At 40.0% G+C, this 22566-nt stretch overlaps 1 protein-coding gene and 1 long non-coding RNA gene across 3 annotated transcripts; both read right to left on the reverse strand.

The window, feature by feature from the left end:
* Positions 1–1852: 1852 nt before the first annotated feature.
* LOC146717558 (uncharacterized) lies at positions 1853–6881 on the reverse strand. The gene is made up of 5 exons (XR_014923604.1): positions 6677–6881; positions 2585–2695; positions 2431–2508; positions 2292–2345; positions 1853–2207 (listed from the first exon to the last, which is right to left on the reverse strand). It is a non-coding gene; the product is annotated as an uncharacterized LOC146717558 (long non-coding RNA).
* Positions 6882–7846: 965 nt separating this feature from the next.
* rgs14b (regulator of G protein signaling 14b) lies at positions 7847–21776 on the reverse strand. 2 transcript variants are annotated; one of them, XM_085477969.1, is made up of 15 exons: positions 21511–21776; positions 18152–18173; positions 17841–17992; positions 17630–17722; positions 16046–16189; positions 15776–15949; positions 14848–14929; positions 14653–14717; positions 14253–14471; positions 13939–14015; positions 13456–13582; positions 12412–12493; positions 11540–11589; positions 9503–9602; positions 7847–8761 (listed from the first exon to the last, which is right to left on the reverse strand). In XM_085477969.1, the coding sequence occupies exons 1-15, from the start codon at positions 21634–21636 to the stop codon at positions 8487–8489; spliced, it is 1788 nt and encodes a 595-aa protein (XP_085334095.1). In that variant the 5' UTR covers positions 21637–21776; the 3' UTR covers positions 7847–8486. The 2 variants fall into 2 exon arrangements, with proteins under 2 accessions (XP_085334095.1, XP_085334103.1); XM_085477977.1 differs by lacking the exon at positions 21511–21776 and adding an exon at positions 20766–20938.
* Positions 21777–22566: the final 790 nt, after the last annotated feature.

The raw sequence follows: 22566 nt of genomic DNA on the forward strand, positions 1-22566 counted from the left end.
CACGAGATAAGTCAGTGGAAGTATTTCAGACACGCAAAGCGTAATCTGTTTGACTTGTACAGAATGTTCAAGTACTTAGGTACTTTGCCAGCACTCAGCATCAAGCCTGTTTTGATTGGAAATAGACTATCAAGGAGATTTTCTGAGAGCCTCTTGACACGCATGCACCACTATCCACACGCAGCGCCCGCCTGTGTTGTTGTGGGGGTAATTGTTAATGATTAGTGCAGCCGCGGTTCTGTCATATCAGCAGTGCTCTCAACCAAATCTCCCAAGCCTGCTGACACCAGACTTGCATCTATGAACTTAATAAACCCTTTAGACTAAGTTGTTGCTTTCCAATCTGTTATGAGATCTGGGAGCCTGAGAGAAATAACAGCCTTGTTGTTTTTCAGGGAGCTGGGTTTGCTGCTGTAGGTGGCAACTGGAGGAGAAATCCTTGAGATTTGGAGCAGAATTATACAGAGAGAGAAAAAAAAACGAAGCACAGATGTACCAGCGCACATGGACGCGCGCGCGCGCGCACACACACATGTAATCACGTAAACACACACTGAGCAGCTCTAGAGCTCTTTGGTTAAAAAAGACTCCACGTTGCAGTTAATCCCATCTCCAGATGTGCGAGTCACAGGGTGGCTGCTGCTACTGCACAGCATGCCGAACCAGACGGGGGCTAAATTCTGCCACGCAAGGTGTCCTGCTTGGTTTATCTAATATTAAAAAATAAATAAAGCAAAGCCTCTGGGTTTTTAACAAAGGGGCCCATAACACTATGAACAAAACGTCAGTTAATTATCTCTACACAGGTGTGTGTCTTATTCTAAAGACTCTGTTCTTGTTTTGACTGGCTAGGTGACACTAATCAGCACAAGTCATTCAGATTAATACTAATCTCTTTTACCTTGATCACTGTTGTCATCTACACGAAGGGAGTAATGACGCTTTGAGAAAAAGAAAAAGCACTCTGATATTTTATATAGATCTGTGTGTTTTTCATGTCTGTTGTTAACACAAGAGCTAAAATCTTAACTGGAGCTTCACATTCACAGAACTGAAACAATCAGACTCAAATAATCAACTCGATTTCAGGATTTGAGCACCTAAGCTGCTGGTTTAGGAACAAGCGTCAATCCTGCCACATGTACGGCCTCCGTTTCAGATTATGCGATTCCCAAAGTGGTTGCTGCAGCCCCCTAGTGGGTGCTGAAGTTAGGCCTGCAGGCTTGCTGGCCAAGGAGGCGCATTTTACAATTAAAAACAAAAAGCAATCACAACTATTAAAATAAAACCCATGGAATTTAAATGACTTCTTATCGTAGGTGGCAGACGTAAAGCTCATAAGAGAGAATCGGCTTTAACGAGCAAATCAATCAACAGAACTTCAACAAGCAAATCAAAATAAATCACCGAGAAGAAAACACTCCATCGTAGTTTCATGCAGTAATCAGAGTTATGATTAAAGGATTGCGTGGGTGGCAGAAGGTTGCCAGATTTCAAATTGGGCTTCGGACCTTGCAAGTTTGTAAAAAAAAACAAAAAAAAAACTGCAGGAGACGTTGCAGGGTGAAAAGAACATTTGAAACTAATGATACATATATTTATGTGTGATGAAGCAGCTCTTCCGTCCTTAAACATCAGCACCTTTATTTATTTTTATTTAAAAATACACTGAGACTGCCATTGAATGCATCGATGGGATAATCTTACATATTATTGGGTGATTTCATAAAGATTTCGATTTTAAGCTGTGCTTCTTTCATCCTCTGCTGCACACCATCATCTATCTGTATTGTTTCCGACAGCCTTATTATTTGGCAGTTGGCTTAGTGGAGGTTAGTAAACACAGATTCACTCAGCAACATCACTTTATTGTTACTACACATTCAGGTGGCATGTATACACCACTCACAGTACAATGAAACAATATCATCACAGGTGTCCTTTTGTTCACATACATGTTGTTTCAGCGGTAGGGTGAATTTGTGTGTGTGTGTGTGTGTGTGTGTTTTAGTCCAATTCTCTCCTTTTAATCAATTCACGGCTTGCATTTTTTACATATACTATTCTGCATGTTCCGCTGTGTACATCTGCACATTTTATGTCTCAGGTTTATGATGATGTAGCTTTATGGCATCTTTTTTTGGCTTTGTTCATCATTTCAGTTCTTCGCTGGAGGATGGCGGTGTCTCAGAGCCATCAGGACATTCCTGCAACAAATAAAAATAAAACTCTGGTTTTAAACATAGCTTTAGGCTTTAATGCCAATACAGTAGAACAGTGATACATCTCACCTTCACTCTCTCCAGCTCTGGTCTGCCTGGGAGTGATTTTTGTGAGGAAAAGGCCTGTGAGGAAAGACAGTTAGGTTGACTCATAGGGTGAGGGAAGAAATAGTGTGCTAGGGTGAACATCAGGCTGCTGCAGGCTCACCTTCTTTGACTGCTGTACCTCCTCTGTGGACTTAGACCTATTTTTCATGTGTTTCTGAGGAGAGGTGCTGGTGGGACACTAGGCAGAGGGAAGGGTCGCATTAGACGGCAAATGATTAAAATTTAGTGTATCAGAGTATCGGGTTCTTAAGTACCTCATTTGTCTTCTGCTCCATGGCTGACTTGAAAGTTTTTCCTCAGAAGTTCGGGGCTGTGGGGACTTAGGATGGATCACTCTGTTTTTCTTGCAAACTTTGGCTGTGCAACTAAAAGGTTAGGAGAAAAAACGAGAGAAACTTTCAAAAAGCGTGACTGCACGCAACAACAACAGACAAGGGAAAGTCATTAATATATCCAGTAAAATGCAAACAATTAATCTTGCCCTAAGCGGTCTGATCCACTGCAAGAGATCCAAGTGGAGCAAGAGAGTGTGCAGTTATGAGCTCTTCTCACTAGAGGGTGTCTCTGACTCAGAGATACACTACTGCAGATTTCAGTGTCCTGTTGTTTGTTTTTAGCTTTGGGATTCACTAGAAGCAAAAATTATGACTGATTACAGGTTAGCTTGGCTCAATTTTCTCTACTGGCAAAACAGGCATACTTTAAAAAAAAAAGGAGCGGTGGGGGGGAAGAAGGGGTGGTAATTCTTCTGACCTTGTTTGATTATACATAAATCCACCAAATATTTTTTTTTAAATTGTATTTCAGTATATAAACATTGCTTGTTGGAGCCCTAACGGTTGACATAACAGAAGCTCAACTTTAGCTCAGAGGATGAAAGCAAAACAGCAAGTCACAGCAAATAAAATCGTGAAAAGGACTGCTCTGAACAAGGACACACACAGTTACTCAAACAGTGATTCCTCGAGAACTGAAAGACCACAGAGAACACTAGGCAACAGTCACAGCCAGGGCCACAGCTGGAGTCATGAGCCCTGTTGGCTGAGGGACAAAACACCACTGGGTCTGGTTCAGTGAACAAGAGACTTTTTTTCCCTTTCTTTTTTTAACAGTCCATCAGCCTCCCTTTTGATGTCTGCTTCTCTCTGTCAGGCACAGATTCTAATGGTATGAAGGGGTGGTTCAGTGCTGCTGTTCAAAAAGAAGAAATAAAATATGTCATAGGTATTTCAAACAAAAGACTTGAGCTTAAAAGCTCTTGGTTGAACATGGGAACCAACATTATTGAAAGCGGAAACTTTAAAATTAGGAAGTTATTGTAGTTTTCTGATGCTTTTGTCTACATCCTGCAGAGAATAGCAGAAACACCATCTAAGTGGATCTATCACTTTTGCCAGTATTTTTTTTTCTGGCTCTTTTTCCTATGATTTGCCATTTGTTCTGTCTCTCTGTCCTCTATTCTCCTTCCCCTCCCCCCCAACCAGTCACCGCAGATGGGTGTCCCACCCTGAGCCTGGTTCTGCTGAAGGTCTGTTCCTGTTAATAGGGAGTTTTTCCTTCCCACTGTCACCAGGTGCTTGCTCGGAGGAGGTTGTGTAATTCTTGGGGTTTCTTTAATATTGTAGGGTCTTTACCTTATAATATAAATGAACTTGAGGTGACTGCTGTTGTGAATGAATAGTATAAAAATAACTGTAAATTGAATTAATAATGTAATTTGGCATATTGCAACCTAATAAATATGAAAAATGATGTGATAGTAACAGAAATAACTTCATATCCTTGATGTTTCTACATTAAAAAAATACCTGTTTCTAAATCCTGATTGGTGCAGAGACATATGCAACATTACCATTATGTAACTGAGGCAACTGAGTCATTTCACAAAAAGCTGTGTTTTTTTTCAGAGCCTTTAAAGCGTCAATCATTGCTGAGTTTTCAAAATGTAGCACATCTAACAGACAGCTTATCTCTTTCCAAGATGCATGGAATTACAATTTACTTATTACTTACTGATGAGGCTAGAATGCCAAACACACACACACACACACACACACACACACACATATATATATATACACATATACACACATATATACATACACACTCTGACTGAAGTCAAACAGTCTACTATTCTGGGCTCCAGTTCTGCCTAAGCTTACAGGAAGCATTTAGCCCAGGGCTCATAAAGAATGAATAGGAAATGATCAACGGGAGCGCACTCAATCGCTGTGATGGCTGACATCATGGTGGCATCACTTTTGATGCTGCAGGGAACTCTGGTACAAAGTCCTACCTGAAGTGGAATATATGTGATATTCAGTGAGGCCAGAAATACTCCACTTGGTCAGTACCAGTGGAGTTTCTGCTTTCTTTTATACAAGTTCCATTACCGCAGAACATGTATGTTTGTTCGGTAGGTACAGCCAGGAGGGATGATGAACTCTCTGCACTTACTTTAAAATGTGCATTATAGTCCTTTGAGGGACAGCTGAGGATAATCTGAGGCTTGATGGCAGGGCAGGCATTCAAAGAGTCCTGAGTGCTCTTTCTGACCAACTCGCTGAAGGAAATGACCTAAATGTGAATGATTTGCTTGCTTGCCTCACTCTGTCAACCCCTGCTTTCCTCTGTTACCGTCTTTTCATCTTTGTGTAGAAGAGAAATTCTTCCACTGCAGACGAAGCCAAGAAGTGGAGGATCGTATAGGTTAGACTGAGGCGGGTGGAAGTCCGGCTCCTTTGTAGCAGAGATAAAAACCCCTGTGGCTTTTAGAAACACTTCGCCAACGATTAGTCCACATGAGCAACAATCAAGGTGGCACATCGAAATCATCACGTCTCTTTTTTTGATATAGATAAAAAGAAATGTACATGCATAAAGCTTTTACACGCCCCTACAGACGGGAGCATACACATGCAAAGCAATCTTTACCATTTAAAGCTACTGAATAAGTTTTGTTCTGCAGGGATGAACAAACAGACTCAATTTGAGATGCAGCAGAAGGAAAAAGATAAGGCAGAAAAGTTTAATGACTACGTAGCCTTTACGATCCTTAATAAACGCTGCTGTTCACATCTGCGTTACGTAAGAAGCAAATCTATTCCGGAGGTTTGAATCCATAACCCTGAAAGAACCTCACACAGAGCCTATCTTTGCGTCCGGGTCAACACTAATTAACTCCCTAACTGAGAAACAGAACATGACAAGAGCTCCTTAAGCATAAGTTTCCTGTGGATGTGTGTTCTGCCTCTGCACTGTCACTCCTGCCTTCTTCCTGCTCAACCTAAAGGTCTGCCAAATCACTCCCTCCTGGAAACACAATAAGAAGTCATTAGTTTCATTCGCTGATTTAGTCAAACAGTGATGACACTGGATGCCTGTATCGCTTCAGCCATGTGTTGATGGTTTCAAGTCTTTTGGGAGGAATTCAAACCAGGAGTTAAAAATCAGTGTCTGACATTTCTCAGCCACCACACAAGTGTCTGCAAACATGCTGATCGCAAATCTTCACGTGGCCAGGATTTGTGTAATAAAATGGGCTGTTTTACCACAGACAACACACAGCGAGATGGCTGGAGCACCAAGGTCAGCATGTGAGCAGTGATGGAAGAGAGCACATGAAAATGGCTCAGTGTCAAGGACATTATGCCGTGTAATTGATGATGATGTGCTGTCTGTTTTGTCACACTCAGGTGGGACATGCACACATCCCAACTACACCCAGCTGGATGTATTAAGTCAGTAGCTGACCAGCACAACTGCCCTCTGTCGGAATCACAGCTGAGCCATGTGTATCTCACCTGATACCCGAGTCATGGTTATGACTCCATAATCTTTTCATTCTTAACCCACTGAAGACTGATTGAAGACTGCCCTTCAACTGTGCACAATCTTTCAATCCACATTAATGTGCCTGCATCGATCGGCTGGACAGGTTTTGTTTTACAGCACTTACACATATTTTGCAGGACTCTCTAAGGCGGTGTGAGCTCCCATTAGAAGAACTATTTTAGAAATCCAGAACCTGCTTGTTATTCATCCAGATGTACAATGGACATGAAGCTTAGCTCAAACTGAAAGCTGTAAACAACAAAACAGAGACAAGACAGAGCGCTAGCACAGTCTGAATGAAAACGTGCTTTTCCATGAATGAGGAAATGAAGGAGGCACAGTACTTTTCATCAAGCACAGTAAAGCACTGAGTGACAGAAGGGAGTGGAGGATGAATGATGCGGGTGATGGAAAGAGGAGAAAAAAAGGCACCCACATCTACTGACTGAACGAGCCCTGCAATCATCGCAAATGAGACAAATGAAATGCCTGGGGTTAATTCATACACTCACCTCCTTCCCTCTCTTTTCTCCTCTCAGTACAGTAGGCGTGCAGTGGAGTAAATGACACTCCTCATCTCACTGCTGCTATGGTGTCTGTGAGAGTACACCCCTCTCTGCCCATTCATAGCTCCGCCGACGCACCACTCACGGATGGAGTCAGTAGCCAGCCAGCCAGCTCCCCCCCCTCCCCCCTCACACACGCACATCCAAGACTACCACAAGGTGTGTCACTCAAAGCTCTGTGTGCTAATGTCTCCAGGCTGGCAGTGGGAAGCTGTGGGTGTGACAGACCGGTATTGTACACTGCACATCAATGCTGACGTCCACAGCTCTCATCATTACTTTAGGTTATTTCAATGACAATCACATTATACCAGATGATGATGCATGTAAGATGGCTTGACTGAGATACTTTCAAAACGTACTCTGAAATATGCATAATGCTGACATCATTCATGTTGATGAGACCATCTATGACTCATCCAGATTGTTTTGTAACCCATACAATAGCCAAATACAACAGGAAGCCACCTTCCAGCAACAAGTCTGCAGACAGATTAAGCTGGTCATTGGCCACAGAACCAACTTAAAGAGCCAATCATAGCATTGCAGTGCTGTGATTGGTTCTTTTTAAAAAAAAGAAAAAGGACATCATTATGTGACAGCATTTTCGAAGAGCTTTCCTTTAACCAAGATACACCAGAAGACTCAAGAATGAATAATGTAATCAATGCTAGTTACATGTGTAAAGACTTGCTTTACCCTGTATGAATCACACAGTTGGTCCACAGGGGTTGTGGGGTCTGACTGCACTGCATATAAAACCCAATCACGTAGCATTTCTCAAGCCAGAAACTGACCTCAGTGATTCATCACCCCCCCCAAAAAAAATAAATAAATAAATGCAGACAGACAGGATAACAATTTCTTATAAAACACTTTAATTTTTTTCAATACACCCTGTGGATTATCGTTAGAATCATTGCAACCATTTCATTTTTATTATCACATTACTCATTTAATGAACTAGATCTGTAGTCTGAGATGTAGAGAACAGGAATACAGGACATGACCAGGGCTTTGCAAAGTGCAGTCACAGCAAACATAGGGATAATTTAAAAAAATAAAAATAAAAAAAATAAAAAAAGGGAAGAGAAAAAAAAAAAAAAAAAAAAAAAACACAAAAAAAAAGAAAACACAACACACCTAAAGCATGCAACACACAAATTTAAAAAGAATATATTAAATAATAAATCTGCATCAAATATTCCATGCATGTTGAAGCAAAGAAACCGTGCAAAAACATTGAAACCCATTTTGGACAGTCACTCCTTCCTGTGCTTAGTTTAAAGAAAACATTACTGCAAAGTACGGCTGTGAAAAAACAGAAGAAATGTGAACGATATATCAAAATCTGTACAGTATTACAAATCAGGGGATGAATAAAATGTATACTAAAACATTTAGTTTCAGGGTGACATTCTGACCTATAACTTTTTCATATAAGGTTGAATTAATCATTTCATAGCAAACATTTTCCCCATAAGGATGTGTAGTGTTTTAGAACGACACCATAAATGCTTGCCATGATCTGCCTTATTTACAAATTGGCTTAAAAGAAGGTCATTCAAAAGTATAGAGCAGCGTGTGGTAGCACACCGCTTTCTCAGAGCTTATACTGCGAACAATTAGAAAAAAGTGCTATAGGACAAATTTTTTCTTGCATTAATTTTCTTAAATTAATCATATCACAGTTTTGTGAAATGTTCGTCGTAGTTTTTTTGATCACATCTTCGTTCATCCAACACATGATTGTCTTTCAAACTGTTGTTTCCCTCATGTCTGGGGATTTCGATTTAGCAGAGTCGGGGGCTTCCTTCGCTGCTTCGGCTGAATTTTCAGCTGAATTCTTATCCTCAGATTTTGCTTTGGAGTCAGTAGTGGAAGAGCTGGCTATACTGGGATCCTCTGGTTCCTGCACCTGATCTGTGGGCAGCTGGAGGAAGGAAGGAACCTCCAGCTGCTCTTTGGTGAGAAGACCTCGCTGATCATCCACCCTGGAGTTCTGAGCCCTCGTCAGCATGTCCAGGAACCCTGGCATGGACAAATCATTGTTATTGTTGCCCTCTTGTTCTGATAATCAGATAAATGTAATATAATCTGAATTTCCTGGAGGAACCAACCCAAGGGATTAATAAAGTTTCATCCAATCTAATTTGTAATCTAAATAGTTGATATATTGACAATAATCTTGATATTGAACAGAATTTCAATAATAATATAAAACATCTGAGAAAAAAAAAAAAAAAAAAAAAAAAAAAAGAAAAAAAAAAAAAACCTCAATACTGTCACCTGCCAGTGGTGCTACCTACCCCGCCCAAGCCTCCTGGCAGAAGTACCCATTGCATTCCATTGGTCGAGGTCACCGATTCAAACTCATCCAAGACTTTTAGGGGATGCATCTATGGTATCAGTTATAAAAAAATTCTACAAGGCATTGTTTTCAAGATATCAGATACCCAAACCTGTGTCCATGCCACCCATCCAGCAAGTGACCACAATACCCCATCAGCCTTTTAAAGCTGAGGGGTAAAAAGCTAAAACGCATACGCCTCAAAATGCCCATCCTTTTTAGATGGGTTGGCTAATAAAGATAGTCATACAACTTCACGATGCAACAATCATGTATATTCTAATGAAGTATTACCTACATGTATATATTTTGGCATGCAGATAAAGACTGATATAACAAAATTATTTCCCCACATTGAAAACAACTCAGCTAATTCAATAACCTTAAACCAAACCACACTAGATATTGCCAAGTCATCCTACCGTCCATCTCGCGGTTCTTGGTAGACCTTGGCTGAGCCTTAGCTCTGTCTTGGCTCAGTGATCTGGCTTCTGGACCTGTACTTGCTGCTCCTCCCTGGGACTAAAACAGATTTCAGCATCATCAACAAACCATTTCTCAGCTCACAAGGTTTAAATCTCAGTAACACTTAGTAAGTTTTCATTTCTAGTTTTAATCATTGAATCTGACGGCGTCTTGTGCAGCCATATACCATTTCCAGACTTAGTTTGAGATCGCTCCTCCTTGCAGTACAAACGAACCTCCTTTAGTGTGTCTCACTTCAACTTACATTTTATCTTGAAGAAAAGGTGTATGGCTCACAGTCAGAGACCCAACTCTTATTACTAGGGATGCTCCTCAACATAAGGATTAGATCAGCTGGAGTTTGAGGTATATTTATGGCATATTTGAAGCATACAGGTGGCTAGAAAAAGACATCTAGGGAGCAATTTAAAATTGCAGCAGTGCCAAAAATAATTCAAAAGTGCACAAGACCAACACCTGAAGGGCAGAATGGCAAATAAAAAGACATGTTTTTTGTTTATTGAGACCTCAGCAGCATAGCGCATAGAGGTCACACACCCCTTCTAACTTTTGTACCCTTTAGAGTAGCTCAAGAGTGAGTGTGTAAAGAGCTTCATGGAGTGGTTCCCATGGCAAAGTAGCTGCATTCAACCCTTACATCAACAAGTGCAATTCAAACGCCAGAGTCTTAAAGCACGCTGCCACTGGACTAGAGAAGTGGAAACATGACAAATCGCACTTCTCCATCTGGCAATCTGTTGAACAAGTCTGGGTTTGCTGGTTGCCAGAGGAGTGGTAGTCTGACTGCATTGTACAGTCTGGGGGAGGGGGTTTTGGCATATTGCTTTACAGCACTTGGGCTCAGCCCCTTAGTTCCAGTAAAAGGAACTCTTTATGCTCCAGCATACCAAGACATTTTGGACTATTTCATGCTCCCAACTTTGTAGGAACAGTTTGGGGACGGCCCCTTCTTGTTCCAACATGACTTGCGCACCAGTACACAAATCAAGGTCTATAAAGACAGCGGTTGAGCGTGTTTGGTGTGGAAGAACTTGACTGGCCTGCACAGAGTCCTGACCTCAACCTGATAGAACACCTTTGGGATGAATTAGAGCAGAGACTGTGAGCCAGGCTTTCTCGTCCAATATTACCGTCTGACCTCACAAACGCGCTTCTGGAAGAATGATCAAAAATTCCAATAAACACACTCCTAAAACTTGTAGAAAGCCTTCCCAGAAGGAGTGCGCTGGATAAAAGTTATAAGAATAAATAAATCATTAAAGCAATATAGCCTGAAATGTCTCAGACTTTGCCTTCTGTATTGTTTTTGAACTGGTGAGACCTCATATTGAAAGGATAAAAATGTAGGCTAAGGCCTAAATCATTTTAGCTAACATATTCCTTATAGTCATTTAATTTTGTAAACATTTTGTGATACCAAGTTGGAAAACTATAAACGATCATTTCTGACAATATTCTTATTTTACCTTGAATACAAAGATGTCCGTTAAAATTACCCAAAACCATCTGGTGATCAGGAGGTTTTAAGTCTTCTTTGCAGAGTACCAGCATGTATATGCTTACACTAGTCCATTAAACATTTGTACAGAAAGATTATATAGATTTGACATAATGTAGTTTGTGAATGAGGCCCATTTACACACTGCAACATACCACTTTTCATAGATTTATATAATGCATGTTTATATAGATACTGTTAAAGGGAAATGACTGGTCCCATAAAATAGACAAAAAAGGGCAACATAGGGACTTGTCTAAGAAGGTAATGAAGGTTGTTTAACACTATTCATGTTCAGCCTTGGCTTCATACAAAAATTCTCATTTGAGTTGTTATTTTTCCAAAATAAGTTACCCAAAAGTCACAAAAGAATATTTATGCCTAAGAATCACAAAGCAGCAATTCAAAGTTTCTTCATGATGGTAAAATTATTTTTGTTGCCGTTTTATTGACGCTTCAATAAACACTGCCTCACCTGGTTGGCTGCAGAACTGCCGCCTCTGGAAATGCTGGTCTGCTCTTTGCCTGTATACACACAAAGATGGAAATGAGTTTCTAACAGAACTCTTATTTTCAGTGTACAAGTAGTCAACAAAAAGCTGACGATGCTACAGAACTTTAGCATACCCATTACGTTAAACACTGACATTAGGCAGATAAAACATCTTAAGTATTAAAATGGTCCTCCTGGGATACAACCACTCTAATTGAATCTACTTAGTTCCTCCTGAACAAAATAAAAAGAATCTGAGGCCGAGAGCACTGATCCAAACTGAAGTCAGATCTAGCCTCAGCAGTCAGGAAAAGAGGTGAGTGAACTGAAAGTGTCACAGCATTCAACAAACCAAATGGACTCAGACATTTTAACTTCAATTTAAAAGAAAAAAAAAAAGCGGCTAAAAGAGAAATGCACAAAGAGGAAAGCAAAGTAAAGAAAGAAACATGCAAACAGTGATGCAGAAAAAACATGACCGCAAAATGGACAGTGAAAAGACTCTTCAGACAGCCTCAAGGGAGAGAGCACCACGAGCTGAAAAACACTTTGTACGAGCCATTAAGAAACGATTAAATCAATAAGGAGCCACAGACAGCACCAGAGAACACACAATAATGGCCAATGTATCGTCAACATAATCAGCTGATGGAAAGATGAAATGTGCTGTTATCTGATTTCACTGAAGACTGTTTTCATTTATTTATCAGCTAAGTAGGTTTGTTTTCATCCTGTGGCTTATTGTGCTCCTCTGGTAGCTGCATGCTGTATTACAATAAATGTTATAAACATTAATCAGCCTGTTTCATATTGAGGTAAATTTATGGGTTTCTAAAAAGGTCAAGTATATTAACCTTTGATTTTGTCAAGTCGGAGCGTCTTATTGGCCAGACTAAACACATTGGTGCTCACATTCAGAGGCTCATCACTTCCAACCTGAAACACAAAGCATACACACATGCAGACATACTTAGCTGAACAGTACTATGAGAATCAATCATCTCTGCAGTAAATGGGTTGTGCATAACTTAGAAAAGACAATGCATTACTAAAATAATCTCATTACTCACTACAAACTAGTGTAACGTTTATTAAAAGTAGAACCAGCATCTTAAGGACACACAGAAGCTGCTTACATTAGTTTCAAAATGATATCTTAATAATCTGAACCATGCATTATTTCTAAAATGAGTAATTTTACTAAAGCAATTTCATTAAAACAATAAGCTAAACTTGTGTCTGTGAAAGTTGACAAATAAAGAAGATGACTCATTAAAATGTAGCAGCTTTGCAAACAGAGGCCTTCTTTCCTGTAATAAGAAATGAAAGAAACCGTGGCTGGAAAATGTTTTCTGTGCAGCTGGCTTCCCATTACTGAGAAAGATAAAGGTTTTAAGTAAAGCAAGTTTTCAAAAAATGTAATGTGAAACTTTGAAACGTGAGAAACATTCAAGTGTGTGACTCATTTCAATGCAGCTACAATGACAATGCCAACAAGGGTGTGCCATTCATTTAGTGACAGATTTTGAAATCCATCCTTAAAAGTGACGCTCATTTCCAGCTTTTTTGCTCTACTGAGTATCTTTGCAAGACCTATAGTTCAAAATAATCCTAGACTATACATGGCTGAAAAATATGTAAAATAGATATTGATATTATAATATTGAAAAGAATCACTGGTGTAACACTTTGAAATTACATGTTTACATAGGTAAACATGCACATTGATTTTTCCTAATAGATTAAAGGTTAAAAGGCATTTCACATATTTTTGTCGGTAGAATTCAACCACAGAAAATCAATCATTCATTTAAAAGTGACAATATTGTTAATCTTTATATGGAAATGACTCAAAGAAAAGGTAACATATTATAATCCTACTCATATGCAACACTCACCATGGTGACCAAGGCCTCTTGTGGCTTAATATTGTGCTTCTGCAGCACCACAGAGAGAGCTTCCTGCAGTGTCTTACTAGACTTCACCATGATCCCCACAGTTTTACCAGTGAAGGCAATCTCCACCCTGAAACACACACTTATTTCTATAACTTTCCTCTCACACTGTGACTCACACTGAATCAAATGCAATGGAACAGAAATACAGAATTACTGTCAGACAATGTCTGTAGTCACGAGGGCAGCTGGCAAGGGATATCTTAGCAGGAAACCCATTTCTGATTACATTTTGAATTTTATTTAGTCAATGTGAAGGAAGAGTACAAAGATTAATGCTCAGAGAGCTAGACTTTGTGTGCATATTACCTCAAGGACTTCCCTCTAATATGGTAAGAAGGGACATGTAGTGGGGGTGTGCAAGCCTGCTATGGTGTCAAAGACAGGAGAAAATAGGAAGTGAAGGAAGTCATTCAGTTGACTCACGCAAACGTCACTCTGAGCTCTAAAGAGACCTGCTGATTTCTCAGTACGGAGCAGTCTTGGTCCAGCGATAATGGTTGCTGTAGAGAGAGAAATTATGTTTCAAACAGAAAGAAACAAGAGGGATTTCTATAGATGTGAACATCAACATGGGTTACTTTGAGGGGGTGAGATAACACAGCACGAAAATGTCAGAACAGGAAGGAGGCAGTCGTCGGTCATGCTCACTGTTGTAAACAAATTTACAGTGTGGCTCAAGTTCCTCAAAAATGCCTCCTGATTTAAAGTTGCAGCTGAAGCACAGCAAACGTGCTCACCTTGTCCTTGCCATGAAGGTAAATGATAACATCTTTCAGTGGGAAGCCTCTTTTCTCACAAAGGCTAGTCAGCAAGTCTTTGATTGGCTGGCCATTAGGCGTGGGTGCCAAGGAGGCACTGCCATCAGGCAAGTAGACACAGCAGTATCCCCCCTCCAACCCTACACGACTCCCACCTCCACCCCCCAGCTCAGGGGAGCGGGGACTCGAGCCACCATTCTACATCACAGACAGAGAAATGAGAAAAGTGTAATCCCAATCACACATTTTCCTCTATACTAATACTTGTCACCTCAAATATTAGTTTTGTTAACTGTATACCTCCAATCATATAAATTGTAAATTAACATTCATTTCCCATAATTCCAACCAACTCTAAATGCTTTATAAATGTACTGACCTCCATATGCCTGCAGATGGAGCCAAGCTCCACACTACTGGTCGACTTGATGGACAAATGGGACTCTTTCCAGGAAACCACGCCATAGGAGTTGGAATCATTGTTATTGATGAGATTTAAAAATAAATAAATAAAGTCAGAAGATGTACATAAGATATCACAGAAGCATGAGATGTGTCATTTGGCACACATTACCTCCCCAGGATCCTCGTTTCTGTCGCTGTTTCTCTGAGGCACTCTTACCACCTAGAAAGCTGTTAGGGTCTGACTTCTTGCTCTGTTGGAGGCAGCGATGAAATAAATGTCAAACGAATAATAAAACAGGTATTCTTCATCTCGACCTTCAGTCCATCTACCGTATTTTTCGGACCATAAGGAACACCGGATTATAAGGTGCACTGTCAATGAATGGGTCTGTTTTCATACATAAGGCACACTGGATTATAAGGCGCATTAAGCGAAACAAAACAGTCCGATAAGTCAAACTTTACTCAACTCATCCTTCTTGATCCTCCACTTCCGTACCATTGATTCATTAATGTTGAATTCTCTTGCAGCTCCTCTATCCCCATGTTGTTGCAGTATACTAATGACTAACCTCGTATTGTGGATGGATTATCTGAGTTGTTCTCCTGACTGAAGTTTGGTCCGTCCTGCCATGCGATTGCATTTGTCCCCAACCACCGAGAACCCTCACATTAACTTTTATCAAGTGGAAAACAGTTAGCGTTCATCCTCCAGCTTCACTGTGTTTATGTTATGCTAACATAGCTGTGTCGCTAGCGATCATGTAGCACAGCATTATATACCAGCTAGCCCAACTTCAGCAACCCTATAAAAGTCACTGCTGTTTAGTTTTGTGTTTTCATTTATGTTAGAAGTGATAGCAGAGCTGTACATTTTATTTTTTCAGAAATCTCTCAGTCAGAACATGCTATATCATGTTTAGGTGGAAACTAGCAAGCTAACTTCCTGCTAACTTCGGTTCGGTAAATTCGGTTCTAGGTCAGTAAACACAACCAGAATTCATACATAAGGCACACCATGATTATAAGGCACACTGTCAATTTTTGAGAAAATTAAAGGATTTTAGGTGCGCCTTATAGTGTGGAAAATACGGTACCTTCTTTTCCCTTAAGGGGACTTTGGAGGCCATATCCTCCCAGGATCCCATGCGCGGAGACTCATTGGAGAGCCGAGGTAGGCCTTTGCCTTCTACTGTTGCCAAAGTGCAGCTCTGATAAAGAGGGGACCGTACAAAGCGCCTGTAGCTGTCCATTTTCATCAGCTTAAATATCTGAAGCAAAGCAACAAGAGGGGGCACCCAGTCATCTGTGTGTCAAAAATGAGTCATAATTACTAAGCAGAAGTAGTAGGGTTGATTCATACCAACCTGCGCTTGAGCTTTGTTAAACATGTCAGGTGTAGGCTGCTGAAGGTCCTTCTCCTCAGTCTTTGCTGTGTCATCAATGTTCACCGAGTAGGGAGCACTCTCAGACAGGTAGGTGCTGTAGATTGAGCGAGCTTCTGCTTTCAGCTGGAAAAAACAGCAAGAGCTCTGTCAGATTGAACTATTCTGAAGGTCAGCAATCAGCTAAACTTTGTTTCTTAATTACAGTTCATGAAGTGCTGAGGCACAAGTAAGATCAGACACTCTGTTAATTTCCCTGTGGATTTCATTTGAATGTTCACCTTCTTAAATCCTCTAGTAAGTCACTTATTGTTTGCAAAGCTCCCAAATTACATGGTGGTATTACTTTAAGCGTTAAGCACACTCTATGTAGCATAAATTAAATTAAAGGAAACCTTTCTGTGGCTCTCTGATGTAAATCATACAGATTTCTAAAGGATAAGGTAAACCTTTCACCTACATAATTATGGCTGATGTATGATCTATTTGGATCCTTTCAATACTTTTTTTTTTTAATTTCCTCAGTCAATCTCCAATGGAAATAATCTCCACAGGAGGTGAAAGAAAGATTCAGGTCAGCCACAGTCAAATGGTAAAAGTTAGTTTACTTGTGTAACACAATACTATATCCCATTGAATACTCTAAATTATGAGCTACTGTGGATATTAACACATTGGTCCTGGTGATGGGGTTTACACAGGTTTTCATTGTAACCACTAAATATAAACTGTTATAGAGGAATACAAATGTCCTCCAAATTATGATGCATTTGCTTGCATTACATAACTTTGCTTTCCAATATATTTGCCAAAAGAAGTTTATAGAGCAAACTGCAACAGCTGGTAACTGTAACAACCATTCTGTAAAATGGAAAATTAAGTAGTTCCCACCAAACCTGTTCTTCATTTTTAATAACTGAATACTTACAATTTCTGCACATTGTTTCACAAAGTAAATCTCCAAAAACAGCCATAAAAATTATCATATGGCAGATCTATTTTTTGCCAACAATGCACAGCTTCTGGCTGTTTGACTGTGGTTGATGCAATTAAAAGTTAGTGTCAGCAGTTAAAGTGCACCAAATGACTTATTGGAGGGATCATCTCAAAATTACAACAGAAAAATGCTTATGTTACTTGAAAAGCAACTAAAATATTACTGAATTACTGACGCACTGCCATCCTCCGATTGCTGGAGACACCCATAGTTACAGCAACAAGGCAACCCTATTCCCACTAAACAGTCCACTTCTTTTCTACAAAACATGTGTTTTAACAAATGTGTGCTATCAGGGTAGTGGTTTACAAATATTTTTCCTGCCATATCCCACTTCAGAAGGCAGGAAAATTCACACTCCACACCCATCAAATATGATCCAAGTTGAAGGCCATCACAACTTCATGATCAAACTCTTGTTAATTTTCCCTTTAAGAATCATATTTACTTCACTCCATACTTTACATCTGGTCCTGCAGTAGTTCTGTCTCCCATAGTACAAGAACTACTGCAATAAAGTATTAATTAAAGATAAATACATAAAAGAAAAGTTTAGAGAGAGTTTGTACCTCATCCAAGGAAGTGGCCGGAATCTTCTTGAACTTTTCACAAGCCTGCCAGAATAAAATGTTCTCCGCACTCACCTCAGACTTTAAGAAGTCCTGCAGACAAACACACACACAGCATTATTAGGTATGGGTAATGATTAGTTAATGTCAACACTTGAACTCTGCCTGAACTTTTTCCTAACTGAAAAATTCCAACATTAGTTTGCCTCACCGTAAAGTAACGGACCCCAAAGGGGTCCTCCAGCAGTTTCTCAAATGACACGGCCCAGCTCATGACACTGTTGGCTGGGCCATGCTCTCCGGCTGGAGTCCCAGGAAGGCTGGTGCTGCTGCCGCCACAGCCGCGTGCGGACATGTTCAAATCTAAAGCATATCCAGGCACAAACACACCCATTTATCAGCACAGAAAAGCATGACCAAGAGTGAGACTGAATCAGATATTTTCATGCACAGACATGTTCACGTTGTAGAACTGAGATATGTACAGGATTAGCAGCATGCAAGTTGGCTGCTCATGCTTACCTCCATCTGACACTGCCTGGCTCTGTGAACAGAGAGAGCAATCTGTCAAAGAACTTTACTTCAACAGTTAAAACTAAAACTGAGAAAAAGCCTAATACTGAATACTCTTTGTTATTGTCTGTATAATACTGATAATATTATTCAAATTTATCCTACGTATATTTTCTTCAGGCTGCACAGTCAAAAGGAAAGAAGAAAGTTTACTTTGGCCCCGTTTACACAGGATTGTGGAGATTCTCACTACAACTCAATATTACTGCAACAACTATACAGCACTACGATAAAAGCCTTTAGGAAGGGAAACACGAACAGCAGCTGCACATTATTTTTCTCTTCTTGTTTTTTTTTTCCAACCTGTAACTCTGTAGCGCAATCAGCCAAGGCTGTTTTTACAGGAAGTGGTTGCAAAACTGGTGACAATAAGCCTCATTCAGCTTTCAGAGCACACAAAATGCACATCTTGTAAATGTTCGCTTCAACCGACACATTTTTTTTTACAGAAACTGAATGAAATCTGCAGACTATTTAAACACCTGTAACCTACAAGCTGTGATCACAAACATGTTTTCAAGTCACCAAGATACTGATCTGACGTATACACAGAAAAGCTTCAGCTTATGGAAATATTGTTTAAACAGCAGCAAATTAGCTCACAGCAGAATTTTTGGTTTTAATCCATAGGAGACCGTCGATGGATACATTTATGAGCTTTGTCAAGGTTTCCTCTTCATGCTCTGGTTTCCTCCCACAGTTCACAGACGTGTGGGCTCTGATTCTAAAATTGCCCAAAGGTGTGAATGTGTGTGTGTCTACATGTCTGTATAGTCTGTGTGGTAGCAACTTGCCCAGAGTGTGTGGAGGATATAGGTCTTATAAATAAAGTACCATTTTCAGAACTGACAGCTGTGAGTGCCATTTTAATCAATGTACTATTAAGTGTACTATTAAGCAACAGTACACGTTGTTTTTAACTGATAATACTAATGTAACGGAATCCTTTACATTACAGAAAAAGGCAAATATCTTCACAACCCTGCACAGTAACTGTTGCTTTTAAAGTAGAGCATTTAACTTTTTATGAATAGATTACTTTCATTTTCATTCTGTGTTTAATATTACCTTTGTGACCTGATATTCTAGCTTTTTAAGTCATTGAGGCAAGCTTCTTAATTATTTGTTTATTTTGTTAATGAAGGCCATGTAAACATCAAGGTTTTGACAACATGGCCAGTTAATCTTGATTTCAGTTCAGAATTTTAGTCAAATGTTAAATCATGAAGTTACATTACTTATAATCTATATAACTGGATATAGACAACTAGATAAAGTTATCTGTCATCCTAAAACTAGCTCTGATTAGGAAGTCCTGCAAGGCACAATTTGCAAAGTAACCCAGCTACATTAGTGCAACACAAACCAAACTGGTCATCTACATTGTATAGTTAAAGTGAAATTCAGATACATAACCAAGGCAACACAGGCTGAGGAAGAGGAGAAAATCATCCACTAATCAAAGGTCAGTTTGCTCAATTCCCAAAACAGAATCAATGGGTTTCGCTGTAGAGCTCCTCATGTGTCGATACAATAAAAAATTAACATTTTATTTTTCCTAATACGTCACTGTATCCTTTTATGCTTGACATTTGCTACAAGCTTACATTTGAGATAAATCTATACATCTATATAGATGTATCTATAAATCGACGCACTCTAAGCAGAGAGTGCGTTGTTGTAACCAAAAATAACTGATCTTGACAACAGCCCCTGTCTATTGTTACATTTTGACCATATACGGTTGAAATGGGCTGTCTATCTCTGCAGGTGTGAGTCTCTCTGACTCCACCTCTTCAGTTATTTGCTCTGCTATGCAAATACTGCTTTCATAGTCAATAGTACATTTTCTAAACACTAATGAAAACAATCGATTCGTCACTGTCTTAGCTGTAAACCTTGCATTCTCGTAAAATGCACTTTTAACTCTCTGAAAAATCTATTAAAGGAGCGATATCAAAATGCAGACATCAAACGCAAGCCACAGAAAGCCCCTTTTTTTAAGACTACGGCAACATCCTGCTCTTGTGACTTAATATCCGTTGATACATTTTCACACCTTTTTTTGGCAGAACTGAACCATTTCAAGAAATGCAATGGTCTCACACCGAGAACACTGAAGCCAACTCAGCCTACACATGACAGATTGGACAACAGGCATGGCTCAGTTTCTCCTTCTGGCTCAGAATGGCCCAGCCTGTTCTCAGTAGCAACCAAGTGTAGCCACACAGGCTGATTCTGGCACTATCAAAGACTGGAGGCAAAACACAAGCCAGCACGAGACAACTGCTCAAACCGTACTCTTGATACTCTGGATTGGAAGTCAGCTTAATAGTAACAGCACCGTTAAAAGCAGATCAAAACAGCATACAGGGAGATTTAGAGTGCCTGCACAGCTACAAGAAGCGTAGTCAACACACTCAACACTAAAATGCCTTGACTAGTCACTGTGGAAGGCCGGTCAAAGCCTCCTATCGTATATGTAACAAGCGTATCAAAGAACTACTACCCAAAGGACGGCCACAGAACCAAGTAAGACCTAACAAGAATGGTGCCAACTCACCATGTGGCCAATAGGGATCTCTAAAGAATTGCTGTTCTTCGCCATGATGGCCCAGACACCAGTTTCAGAGCTGAAGTCCTACGATGTGCACACTGTCAGGGGACGCAGCAGAGTGCTCCACCCAAACTTGATGCACACTCCTTACACACTCACACACAAAACTCATCACTTGGGTCTTCCTGTCACTTCCTGCCTGGAAGGGAAGTCTTACCATAGCAACAAGCCACAAAAGAGGAAGTATGGTTACTATGATCAAACTGCTCTCAGCCTACATCTTGAGAAACACTGTGATGTGGGTACACAGGCAGCCAGACTGTCATTCTGCTTTTTTATGCGCAGTCAATGAAACGCTTGGTTATTTTGGCTTTCTATCTTTATAAATAAACATGACAATTTTGCAGATTTAGTGTTAGACCTTAGTTTCAGAATCTGTCGGTTTTACTTTTAACTCATTGCGGCCTAAAGCACACACATTTCAAGTCTTACCCTTCAAACGGGCCTCGTGAAAGAAGCCTTTCTTTGCTATAAGCCCAATTTTGCTATAGGGTATCATTTAACACGTTTCTGGATCATCTGAAAGCAAAACTCGTTACATGGCTTTGCGCAGATTCAAATGAAATGATAAGAGATAAAAATCATCACAGTACCACTCTCTCGCTATTGCAAACAGATGACTCAAGATAACGCTCAGGCTAAAACTGCACAGTCACACATGCACCGAAAGCTCACACTGTATGTGGCATACCTTCTTGTTGTTGCCCAAGATGTTGCTGGCTATGGCGCACAGTTTGTTATATTTCCGTTGCTGCTTTTGGGCTGCAACTTTTGCCAGGCGAGAAAACCTGTTATACACTCCGCTGAAAGTAACCATGGTTCACGATACTAGAAAATACAGAACAGAACACAGTGTAGACAACATTAGCCAGGCGCTACCGTGACTGTATAAATGTTTTCTACAGCCAATTGGGTGCTACTTAACAACTAATTAAGCCCTGACATGCTCACAAGCAGCCCTGGACAATCAGCGGCCCTCTACCCCGGGATAGTTTTTTGGCAGCTTGGAATTTATATTACTTAGCTATGATATCACATTAGCCATACTAATTGATAGTACTTAGCTATACTAATTATTAGTACTTAGTAGCTAATAGTACATTTGAGTTGTAATGTTTTAGTAGTGCTGTTAAATTAACACATTAAATGCTACAATAACATGAAAAAAACAAGGTTGTTGAGGTCCATGTAGAATGGACTCACTTTGCACAAATAGCAGCCTGAGCACATCTGGGAAAATACCAGTTTGCTCACATTCTCCTACATCGCTTCCTTTTAACAAGTCAGTTTTCTCTTTAATCACTTGGTACAAGGCCAAGAAAATTAGAGTGTGGCTTAATCCGTTTCATTGTTATTTCTTATCAGCAACTATAAAGAGCTTGATGGCAAATGGAATAGCAAAATTGTAGCCTTGTGTCATCATTCCGTGAACTATTGTTTTCTGTTGTTGTGTTTGATGAGTTTAGGTATCTATCGAGACTGGCCACAGTAAGGGAAATTTTTGATTAACGTTAAGCTGACTAAACAAATTGAATGTAAACAGCAACGGGCCACATTACTCAACCATATTCATCTTATTTACCGTCTGGTCACTTTGGTTAAGGTGGCCCAGAGAGAATTTGAATGCAAAGCCAGTCATTCTATTTCTGTGTGGAGTTTGCATGTCCAGCGTGTGTGTGTGGGTTTGTATGCACGCATTTTCCAAAACAGAGGTTTTATTCAATTCAGTCTCTGAATGTGCTGTAAA

The sequence above is a fragment of the Copadichromis virginalis genome, linkage group LG2, assembly GCF_057382275.1.
Source record: "Copadichromis virginalis isolate Kocher_CV1m ecotype Utaka linkage group LG2, C_Virginalis_male_GT1.1, whole genome shotgun sequence".
NCBI classification, from domain to species: domain Eukaryota; kingdom Metazoa; phylum Chordata; class Actinopteri; order Cichliformes; family Cichlidae; genus Copadichromis; species Copadichromis virginalis.

Excerpts from the sequence above, each read along its gene's own strand:
- rgs14b (XM_085477969.1), bottom strand. The coding sequence starts at position 21,636 with ATGGTTACTTTCAGCGGAGTGTATAACAGGTTTTCTCGCCTGGCAAAA. Across the intron at positions 17,723-17,840 it reads TTGGGGTCCGTTACTTTACG|GACTTCTTAAAGTCTGAGGT; the intron begins GTGAGGCAAACT and ends GTTTGTCTGCAG. Across the intron at positions 14,016-14,252 it reads ACCTTCATGGCAAGGACAAG|CAACCATTATCGCTGGACCA; the intron begins GTGAGCACGTTT and ends CTCTCTCTACAG.